This window comes from Pongo abelii, chromosome 2 (assembly GCF_028885655.2).
Source record: "Pongo abelii isolate AG06213 chromosome 2, NHGRI_mPonAbe1-v2.0_pri, whole genome shotgun sequence".
NCBI lineage: Eukaryota > Metazoa > Chordata > Mammalia > Primates > Hominidae > Pongo > Pongo abelii.
Window position 1 is genome coordinate 142,153,194 of NC_085928.1, and position 12,080 is coordinate 142,165,273.

The following is a 12,080-nucleotide window of genomic DNA, read 5'->3' on the forward strand; positions in this document are numbered from 1 at the left end:
ACCTCTGCCCTGGAAAGCCAGGTATTGTCCAAGGTTTCTCCCCATGTGATAGTCTGAAATATGGCCTCATGGAATGAGAAAGACCTGACTGTCCCCCAGCCAGACACCCGTGGGGGGTCTGTGCTGAGGAGGATTAGTAAAAGAGGAAAGCCTCTTGCAGTGGAGATAGAGGAAGGCCACTGTCTCCTGCCTGCCCCTGGGAACTGAATGTCTCGGTATAAACCCCAATTGTACATTTGTTTAATTCTGGGATAGAAGAAAAGCCGCCCTGTGGCGGGAGGCGAGACATGTTGGCAGCAATGCTGCTCTGTTACTCTTTACTCTACTGAGATGTTTAGGTGGAGAAAAGCATAAATCTGGCCTACGTGCACATCTAGGCACAGTACCTTCCCTTGAACTTATTTGTGACACAGATTCCTTTGCTCACATGTTTTCTTGCTGACCTTCTCCCCACTATCACCCTGCTCTCCTGCCACATTCCTCTTGCTGAGATAGTGAAAACAGTAATTAATAAATACTGAGGGAACTCAGAGACTGGTGCCAGTGAAGGTCCTCCATATGCTGAGCGCCAGTCCCCTGGGCCCACTTTTCTTTCTCTATACTTTGTCTGTGTGTCTTCTTTTCTCAGTCTCTTGTCCAGACTGACTAGAAATGCCCACAGGTGTGGAGGGGCTGGCCCCTTTCAGGTTTGCTCATTAAGGTTTACAAAATTGAGTGAGCAATGATGAAGGATAACAACCAGCCCGGTAAATGTGAACTCACAGGCATTCCTCCTAAACCCTTTGGATTTCCACAGATTTAAATAACTTTTTATATTGATGCCAACAGCATCTCAAATGTGTTTGCTGTTGATAAGAGATCAGGAAAAAAGAAGATTAAAAGACAAATGACCCAGTGTTTGCCCATGGAAACAGAGTATTTGATCCAAGAGGCATAGAAGTACAAAGCTGGAAAATGAGAAACAGAGTTTCTTGTAAGAAGTTGCTCAGATCCTATGTATTCAATAGGCCACAGTGAAAAATGAGAGACGGCAAAGCAGAATCAAAGATGAAGTCAAACAGAAGACTCCTGACAAGTGCAATGGAGTCATCAATGACTGGTCAAGAATCTCATTACTGAGAAGAAAGAATTTAACATCAGCCAAAAGAGCTGGAGAGGGTAAAAACCCTGCCGTTATCACAGTGTACCAGAGCTAGCACCATGCTAGGTGCTTTGCTAGGGACTTCCCTAGAAGTGGTTGCCCATCCTCTAGAGGTGTGTCTTCTGGAACCATGACTACAGAAACAGAATAAGCCAACCAAAACTCAACATGAAGTCTGAACATGAACACACAGTCATGAAATCTGAAGGACTCTGATTTGTAGGAAGTCAGTTTAGTGACAGTTTTTTTAAAAAATCATACTTGGGCTGCTATTTCATATATTATTAGACATTTTGAATATCTGAATATACACAGGGTAAGGAAATACAGTTGCACTTTATCCACATGATAAATAGGTAGAAAGTACAATTCGTGATAGAGGACAAAGGCTTTTAAAATTGGCATCACTAAAAAAATAAGAAAGACAGTGAGTCCAGACTACTTAGTGTAAGACAGTCCCTCCCCAGCCCCAATACATATCTACCCCTTCCCATTTCCTATCACTGACAGCACTGCTACCTTGAGACCACCGGAACTGGTTTCACTGTGCTCTTTATCCCTCTTTATATCATCAATACCAGAAGTCCCAAATTCCCCTTTTATACTTGTTTACTGCATTGTAATTCCCATAAGGCTCTGCACATTCCCTATTTTCTCCCACATCTTTTCCACTCCCCCGCCCCCGCCAACTCCTGATATCCTTCCACTGTGCCCCTGGAACTCACAGTCTTTCACAATTCCATACAGCTTCAATATCTTCTCTGAACAGACCCTTCACCTCCTTGCTCTAACTAAAACCTGAATATTCCATGAGGATCCTATTTCCTTTGTAGGCTTCTTAAGTGGTAGATGTTTTTCCCACATCAGTCTTCTAGTAAGCCTGGATGGAGTCTGTATCCTTCCTGAAACTCATTGCCACTTCCAGACTCTTTGCTCTCCCTCCTGTGTAAATTCTTCCCTCAGCTTTGAATCTCAGGGCATGAGACTCTGCCACTCTCTACCCCTTTTTCTTGCGGTCACCTACTGACTCTCAGATCATTTCCCCTCATTTCTTAAGGATCTTGGCATAATTCACTATTACTCTCATTAACACTACTCCTGTCTTAATTACTGATTTCAAAATCTACACAGATGTCCCTTTTAACATTTAGGCCCATCAGTTCCTTGAATTTTTCTCCACCAGTGATATTTTCCTTGACACTATCTCAGCCAGTAATTCTAGGAGTTACACCCTACGCTTTAGCAATATCAACAGTAAAAGCACTGAATAATCCTAGTTTCTAAACATTTCTACCTCTAACCTCCTACCTTTCCACTCACTCCTGCTAGTGCCTCAATTCCAACAATCCTTCAATCAATACTCGACCTACCATCCATTGATCATACTGCCATTCACCTCATATCCCCCGACCATATCCTTTGCCCAAGACTGTGGGAGCCCACCTCTTGCATCACTGTGACCTGGATGTGAACATGGAGTCAAAGGATATCATTTTAGAACTTTAAGACTGTCCCATTGGATTTTCGACTTGCATGGGGCCTGTAGCCCCTCTTGTTTTGGACAATTTCTCTGATTTGGAACAGGTATATTTACCTAATACCTGTACCCCCATTGTATCTAGGAAGTAACTAGCTTGCTAGTTACAGGCTCATAGGCAGAAGGGACTTGCCTTGTCTCAGACGAGACTTTGGACTGTGGACTTTTGAGTTAATGCTGAAATAAGACTTTGGGGGACTGTCAGAAGGCATGATTCATTTTAAAATATGAGGACATGACGTGTGGGAAGGGTCAGGGGTGGAATGATATGGTTTGGCTGTGTCCCCACTCAAATCTTATCTTGAATTGTGGCTCCCATAATTCCCAATTCCCATGTGTCATCGGTGAGACCTGGTAGGAGGTAATTGAATAATGGCGGTGGGTCTTTCCTGTGCTGTTCTCATGATGGTGAATGAGTCTCATGAAATCTGATGGTTTTATAATGGAGAGTTCCCCTGCACACATTCTCTCTTGACTGACTCCATGTAAGACATCCCTTTGCTCTTCCTTTGTCTTCTGCCATGATTGTGAGGACTTGCCAGCCATGTGGAACTGTGAGTCCATTAAACCTCTTTCCTTTATAAATTACCCAGTCTCGGGTATGTCTTTATTAGCAACATGAGAACAGACTAATACATCTTTCCTTAACTAGGTTAAATTTGATAGTAAATTATATAACCACTACCTTGAATACACCTTCAGTATACTTCACTTGCCCTTTCCTCACTTCATGGTGTTTGCTTGGCAAAACTCCCATCCATGTTAAATCCATTTTTTTTTTGCTTACGCTGATATAACTGGCCATAGCTGAAGAAAGACACACAGTCATAATTACTGTTTTATGTTAGGTTCCCAATAAACAGATCATGAGAAAAAAAATTATATACAAGTGACTTATTAAGGAAATGTTTGGGGAACTAATAAGAAATTTGGGGAAGCAGGTCAAGAAAGTGGAGAAAGCTAAGCAAGGGTGTGATCTAACACAAAGTCCCTTAGAGGGTAGCTTCAGCCTGATCTCACCAGTGTGTAGGTGGGGGTAAAGGTAATGGGGGAACTCTGCCGTGTCAAAGTTCAAAACATGTCTCTGAAGCAAGGATAATGAAAATTTCACACTTCTGAATCACTATTGGTTAAGGTCCATCTCGGGTACTACAACAGTAAGAGCAAAGGGTGCTCCAATAGCCTGAGGGCAGTTTACCAAAAAAAGAGCCATAGATGCTGTCTATTGGAAGCAAAAACCAACAAAGGCAGGACATGTACAGCAACACTAGAAAGGGATCCAAGAGGATCTGGACAAAGCATTAGTAATATCTACTGAAATATCTATTCTTGCTTCAAATTCATGACCTCAGCAAACCTCAAAGTGAACCGCATCTGGCAATCATATTTCCTTAGCTCATTCATTCTCCCATTCTCTTGGATGGCTGTTTCATAATTCTCTCTCCTCAAACCTCAAACACTTTCTTCTCCATCTTCATTCTCAGCTAGTTAATTACCTAGGTTCCTATTTCAATGAGCAAATAGGAGCAATCAGATGAGAACTTCCACAAGCTTACACTACTGTATCTACTGCATACAATAATCTGTACCCATATATTCTGTCTTCCCTCCAAAGTCTGCAGAAGGACGTGCACATTTCTCTCTAAGGGCAACCTCTTCTCTTGCATATTAGATTCCTGCCTTCTTAAGGACTTCTTTCCAGGCCTCTCTCCTACACAAAATTATCTCTTCTAGATTACTGTCATCAGCATATGAATATGATGTTATTTTTTAAAAAGCCTTCTCTTGAACTCACTTCCCCCTCTACTTAAAACATTTCTATTTCCTTTCATAGAAAAACTCCTCAAGAGATTACACGTCCTCCTCCTATCCTCTTAAACCCATTTCAATCAAGCTTTCATTCCCTTCTTTCCATTAATACTACTTTTTCAAGATCACTAATACAAACCATAGTTTTCCCCCACCTCTTTGGCCACTTCTTCTCAGACTCCTTTGTAGGTTTCTCTTAATTTGCCAACTTCTTAATATTGGGGTGCCTTGGACTCAGTCTCCAAACCTCCTTTCCTCCTTTTTATGTGAACTATTTTCTAAGTAAGACCTTCGATCTCATGTCTTTAAATATCTTCTTTTTGTCGATGGCTCTCAAATTTATATGTCTAGTCCAGATCTCTGCCCCGACCTCAAGACATAACCAACTGCTTACTATACATATCTACTTGGATGTCTAAAAGGCATCTTGAAACACTCCAAAACTGAGTTCCTCAAATTCCCTCCTCAAATCTGCTTTTCTATAGTCACCTATATTTCAGTTCATAACTCCTCTATTCTTTCAGTTACCAAGGCAGAAATGAAATTATCTTCGTCTCTTCCTTTCTTAGCCCACATTTAATCAGTTAGTAAATCCTTCAAAATACAGTCATGCATTGCTTAATGACAGGGATATGTTCTGGAAAATATGTTAAGTGGTTTTTGTCACGTGTAAACATCCTAGAGTGCACTTACACAAACCTAGATGGTATAGCCTACTATGCACTGATATATAATTATGTTTTATGATCATAAATGTCTCAAAATGGAGTCACTTATGACAAGTGACTCAGGTTACAGTGAAATCACTGACCCCTCATAGTAGTAAGCGTATGTGTGGTGGACTGAGGTGATAAGATAGCATCTGCTGTGGCCAGGCACCCCGACTCCTGACAAAAAAGTAAAGCCAAAAGTCAGCTGAAGGTAATGGACATGGAAATGTCTGTGGAGAGCCGTAAAAGCCAATCATGGCTGAGATGCCTGCAGAATCTCTGCCCATGAGAACTCTGAGGCCTCCTTTCCTTTGGGTGTGGTAAGCCCTCTGAGAAAAGAGCAGCTACCCACCACCAGGGTCAGTGGGCATTCTGAGGAAAACCAAACCTGGTTTTCTCAGTCAGTGTGCTGGTCTCCCAAGCTACTTGCTGTGTTTCCCTTCTCTATGAATGCCTATGTGTGTTGGATAGAGTTATATGTTGTGTGGAAGCCACACAATAAATCGTGAATTCCTAAGCATTTAATTGGCACTGATTCGTTGTGAAACTTCTCGGCTGGTTGGAGTTAGCATAAGTAGGCTGATTTGAACCCGATAGGACACACCTGACCTCCATGGTACAGCCTGCTGCTCCTAGGCTATAAAGTTGTGCAGCATGTGACTGTACTGAATACTGCAGGCAATTAATTGTAACATAATGATAAGCATTTGTGTAGCTAAACATATTTAAACATAGAAAAGGTACAGTAAAAACACAGCATTATAATCTAATGGGACCACTGCCATACATGCAGCCCGTCATTGACCAAAAAGTCATTATGCAGCATGTGACTATATACTTACACTATTGTGTCTGGAATTGGTGGGTTCTTGGTCTCACTGACTTCAAGAATGAAACCACAGACCCTCGCGGTGAGTGTTACAGCTCTTAAGGTGGTGCGTCTGCAGTTTGTTCCTTCTGATGTTCAGATGTGTTCGGAGTTTCTTCCTTCTGGTGGGTTCGTGGTCTCGCTGGCTCAGGAGTGAAGCTGCAGACCTTCCCGGGGAGTGTTACAGCTCTTAAGACAGCGTCTCTAGAGTTGTTTGTTCCTCCTGATGGGCTCGTGGTCTGGCTGGCTTCAGGAGTGAAGCTGCAGGCCCTCGCGGTGAGTGTTACAGCTCATAAAAGCAGCGTGGACCCAAAGAGTGAGCAGTAGCTAGATTCATTGCAAAGAGCGAAAGAACAAAGCTTCCGCAGTGTGGAAGGGGACCGGAGCGAGTTGCCACTGCTGGGTCGGGCAGCCTACTTTTATTCTCTTATTTGGCCCCATCTACATCCTGCTGATTGGTAGAGCTGAGTGGCCTGTTTTGACAGGGTGCTGATTGGTGCGTTTACAATCCCTGAGCTAGATACAAAGGTTCTCCACGTCCCCATCAGATTAGTTAGATACAGAGTTTCAACACACAGGTTCTCCAAGGCCCCACCAGAGCAGCTAGATACAGAGTGTAGATTGGTGCACTCACAAACCTTGAGCTAAACACAGGGTGCTGATTGGTGTGTTTACAATCCCTGAGCAAGACATAAAGACTCTCCAGGTCCCCACGAGCCTCAGGAGCCCAGCTGGCTTCACCTAGTGGATCCCGCACCGGGGCTGCAGGTGGAGCTGCCTGCCAGTCCGGTGCCATGCGCTCGCACTCCTCAGCCCTTGGGTGGTCGATGGGACTGGGTGCCCTGGAGCAGGGGGCGGCGCTCGTCGGGGAGGCTTGGGCTGCACAGGAGCCCACGGAGGCGGGGGAAGGCTCAGGCATGGCGGGCTGCAGTCCCGAGGCCTGCCCTGCGGGAAGGCAGCTAAGGCCCAGGGAGAAATCGAGCACAGCGCCGGTGGGCCGGCACTGCTGGGGGACCCAGTACACCCTCCGCAGCCGCTGGCCCGAGTGCTAAGTCCCTCATTGCCCGGGGCCGGCAGGGCCGAGTGCGGCAGCTCCGAGTGCGGGGCCCGCCAAGCTCACGCCCACCCAGAACTCCAGCTGGCCCGCAAGCGCCGCACGCAGCCCCGGTTCCCGCTCGCGCCTCTGCCTCTACACCTCCCTGCAAGCTGAGGGAGTGGGCTCCGGCCTTGGCCAGCCCAGAAAGGGGCTCCCACAGTGCAGCGGTGGGCTGAAGGGCTCCTCAAGTGCCGCCAAAGTAGGAGCCGAGGCAGAGGAGGCGCCCAGAGCAAGCAAGGGCTGTGAGGACTGCCAGCACGCTGTCACCTCTCACCATGACCACTTCTTACCCATTCTACACTCCCACGCTGGTCTATGCCACTAATATCTCCCTGCTGGAACACTGTAATACATTGGTGTCCTTGCTTCTGCCCTTGGCCTCTTCAGTCAACTCTCAACACAAGAAGCAGAGATTCTGGTTTTTTTGTTGTTGTTGTTGTTGTTTGTTTGTTTTTTTAAAAGATTACTTCTCTCCTCTGCTCAAGCCTGTTTTAAGTTTCTCCCCATCTCAATTCAAAGTAAAAGCCAAAGTCTCTATATTGCCTGACAGGGTCCTTGTTACCCTTGCTTACACTACTTCAGGCATTTGGGCTGTGTTTCCTTAACACACTGGGCACATACCCCTTCCAGGGCCTTGGCATTAGCAGTCCCCTCTGTCTGGAACACTTTTCCTGGATATTTACATGGCTCACATTTTCATCCCCCTTCAAGTCTTTGCTGAATGCCGTGTGCTCAAGGAAGTCTTCGTGCCCCACACCCAAACATTCCCTGTTCTCTTTTCCTCCACGTTACATATCAACTTCTACATTGTAAAGTTCAGAAATTGATTTTCCTGTCTGTCTTCTACAAATACAATGGAAGTTCCAGGGAGGCAAGATTATTGTTATATCCTCAGTGGTTGAGACAGTGCCAGATACATATTAGGCACTCAGCTGCAAATCACAAGTTTTGTTGTATCAAGCTATATAATACTTTCATTATTGATTAATTCTAAATATTTTATCTTTCCAATAAGATTTAATTTTTGCAAATTTTAAAAGTAAATCTTGCAGATAAAAAGAGTATTTACAAAATTGGTAAGGCATGAGGAATAGTAATGCCACAAACACCATTTTCACTACCCGGAGAAAATTACTGTCTTTGAAACCCTGTATGTCCCTCCCCTTGAGTAACTACTATTCTGAATTTTATATTTCTCATTCCCTTACAGTTTATCTCTGTATACAATATACTGTTAATTTCTTCATGTTTCTCATTCTGTGTTATGTATAGCTGTAGCTGAATCATTTTCACTGTGGTATGGTACTCCATTATGTGAATATACTGCAATTTATTCATCCATTCTATATCTATAGACATTGTGTTCTTTCCTGGATTTTTGCTATTACAAACAGTAAAATGAACATCTTTGTAGATTATCTCCTTATACTCTAGTACAAGAAAAGTCTCAGGAGTATACATCTATGAGTAGAACTGCTAGGTCATAGGTCATGTGTATCTTCCCAACTTCATTTTTACAAGATCATGTTGAGTTATTTTTCAATAGCAGCCATACTAATTCACACCCCTATATGAGTCCCTGTTGCCCCATATCCTGACCAATGCTTGATATTGTCAGATTTTTTTTTTTTTTTTGAGACGGAGTCTGCCTCTGTCTCACCCAGGCTGGAGTGCAGTGGTGCGATCTCGGCTCACTAAAGCCTCTGCCTCCCAGGTTCAAGCAATTCTCCTGCCTCAGCCTGGGATTTACAGGTGCCCACCACCACAACCAGCTAATTTTGTATTTTTAGTAGAGACGGGGTTTCACGGTGTTGGCCAGGCTGGTCTCGAACTCTTGACCTCTGGTGGTCCACCTGCCTCAGCCTCCCAAAGTGCTGGGATTACAGGCATGAGCCACTGCGCCCGGTCTATTGTCAGATTTTTTAAAAGAAGTCAATTTGGTGGTGTGAAATGGTTTCTCATTGTGTTGTTGTTTTTTTTAATTTGCATTTCCCTTATTACTACAGTATAATAAAGTTGAGCATCATCAAGTTTTCACCCATTTTTCTGGTGAGCTATTATAGTTATTTATATTCTGAATATTTTAAACATTATATGCACTGAAAATATTTTCTTTTGTCTTTTCACTTTAAGAAGTCTTTTAATGAAAATTTATCAGTCATTTCCTTTGTGGTTTCTGCTGTTGTCTTTAAAAGATTTTCTTCTCTAAAGTCATAAAAATAACTTACACATCTTCCAAACATTTATAGTTTTGCCTTTAACATTCAGTTCTTTTATCTACCTGGAACTGTGTGAGATAAAGAGTCTAATTTCTATTTCTTCATACAGATAACAATTATTCCAGTATAACTTCTTGAAAAGTTCTTCTTTCCCCCCCACTGACTCTCAGTGCCAACACTGTCACTTATCAAACTTCTATAAATATGTGGGTCTTTCTGTGTACTCTGTTCTATTTCATTGGTCTGTCTATCTCTGTGCTAATATCATACCATCTTAATTCAAATTTCCCACCTTGTCGTTCTTTAAAAATGTTTCTGCTATACTTAGCCCTTCGCTCTTACACATAAAATTTAGGAGCACTTTTTCAAATTAGAGAAAAAAATTAGGATTTTGATTGTAATTGCTTTGAATCAATAGATCAACTGGAAGAAAAAAGTTTGCAATATTGAATATTCCTATTCAACAACATGGCATCTCTCAATTTTTAAAATTCTTTTTAAGGTCCTAATAAAAGTTTTATCATTTCTCTACAAAGGTATTGCACATCTTTTACTTAGGTAATTTATATTTTTGATGCTCTTGTAAGTTTTTGAAAATTACATTTTAACTGTTGCTAAAGTAGAGAAATGCAATTGATTTCTGTACACTGAACTTTGATAGTCTTTTACTGTCTGTGTAGATTATTGGCTCTTTAATCCATGAATCAATTAATTTATAAACATGTATTTGTTAGCTATCTTCTGTTAAACTTTTGGCATTAAAAAACACATATTCCTTTTTTTTTTTTTTTTTTTGAGTCTCACTCTGTCACCTAGGCTGGAGTGTAATGGTGCAATCTTGGCTCACTGCAACCTCCCTTTCCTGGTTCAAGCGATTCTCCTGCCTCAGCCTCCCAAGTAGCTGGCACTACAGGCACATGCCACCATGCCCGGCTAATTTTTGTATCTTTAGTAGAGATGGGGGTTTCACCACGTTGGCCAGGCTGGTCTTGAACTCCTGACCTCAAGTGATCCATGTGCCTCGGCCTCCCAAAGTGCTGGGATTACAGGTGTGAGTCACTGCACCTGGCCAAAACACACATTTTCAAAATATAAAGATTGATTCTTTTGAGTTTCTGAGACTTCCTTCATGGCCTATGTGTTTTCAATTTTTATAAACTTTTTCATGTGTCCTAGAAATGAATGTGTGTTCTCTGTGGGATCCAGAGTTCCATATATATTTATTAAACCAAGCTTATACAACATTTCTGGAAGCAATTTTTATACCACAACTAATTTCATTTTTTGAACACGATTATGGTTTAACATTCAGCTTGGTTCAGAATTAAGTATCTTTCAGTTATGTACCTCTTCAACACCCCTACAATATGAACGTTACTATCTCCTTTTTGCCAAAGCAGGACTAGATGTTCAAAGGGTAACTTGTCCAAATTCCACAGCAATTGAAATAGTTGAAATTTGAACTTTGATCTGTTTTAGTTTGTTACAACACAAGCCTTCTAACCTAGAAATCTCAGCTATTCTTTATTCCACCTTTTCCTTCGTCCTCCAATATCTATTGGGACATGGGACCTTTTAATTCTACACCCTAAAATGTTCCCTGATCCATCTCATTTATTACTATTTTCATTTTCACCAAAATCAGTAGTCAAAGAATATAAATGCCAGTGATAAAATACCACTAGCATACTATGTTGTTGTAATTTTTACGCCCTTTCACCTATATTACGGTACTTCATTTCATTAATAAGACTAATCAAAATAGGTATTACAACTTAGGAAACTAGTTCTCAGAGTGTTTATGTAACATATTTAAACTCCCAGGCAACAAGTGACAGATCCAGTTTTCTGAATGATAGGACTCTTTCGATAGCCCTGTATTAGTAACAATGTTATTTTTAGAATAAAGTTTTAAGAATGTATTATCTATTGTAAAACATCAGACTAAAGCCAGATTCCCGGTGGGGAACGGTACTCTCAGGATCCTCTCACCCAGTTCCATTACCTGACTTCAAAAAACCTGAGGCCCAAAGTGGTGCTGTGACCTCCTAAGTGGAAAAGCTAGTACTCAAATTCGGATCCTCCATCTGGTGTCATTAACTCAGCCTCCCGGAATACGGCCAATCAAATGGAATTCCACCAGCTTCTCAGAAAAAGATCTAATGGCTGTATCACAAAAGAAGGCATCTATTTCTCAGAATTTGTAGCCTTAATTGCCTTGGTGAATCCTCAAGGGACATAAATCTATCCTTCAACAAAGATTCCTTTTGATAGTGGAATGGTGAACGTTATTGCGCTTCCATTACCGCCCTCCAATTGGGAAGCCTCCAGCATCGAATTCGGAGGGCCGGCAATAGCAGCTCATGCCTGTAGGGTGCGTCCACTGACTGCAGGAAAAGCAATCAGGGTGGGAGAAACTTAGGAAACCACCCAGGGACAAAGGAAGGAAAACTCAATGCACAAATTTGTTTCCGCTGGAGGCAAAGGCTGGCGTCCATACCTGTACTGGGCAATGGTCAGCGTAGCCTCACGTTCGGCCCCAAAGCCAGACAAGTGCTGGTTTAGGTAGGCCTCCAGGGACTTGCTGTCGAACTTGTGCTGGGGCAGCACTTCAGCCAAATCGGACTCGCCAGTAGCACCTGGCTTCATGATCACCCCCGCAGGCCACAGCAACGCGGCATCCACAGGTCTCGAGTGCCG

The 12,080-nt window shown here is 42.6% G+C and overlaps 1 protein-coding gene across 3 annotated transcripts in view; it reads right to left on the minus strand.

Moving 5' to 3' along the window:
- Window positions 1-12,076, minus strand: part of ACAD11 (acyl-CoA dehydrogenase family member 11) — a 112,754-nt gene extending 100,678 nt beyond the window's left edge. The window contains exon 1 of one of the 3 annotated variants that reach the window (XM_009239318.4): window positions 11,881-11,984. Coding sequence is in view for 1 of the 3 variants with exons in the window: in NM_001132931.2 (NP_001126403.1) it covers window positions 11,881-12,029 (149 nt within the window). In the remaining 2 variants the exon portion in view is untranslated. 3 annotated transcript variants of the gene reach the window in all.
- Window positions 12,077-12,080: the final 4 nt, after the last annotated feature.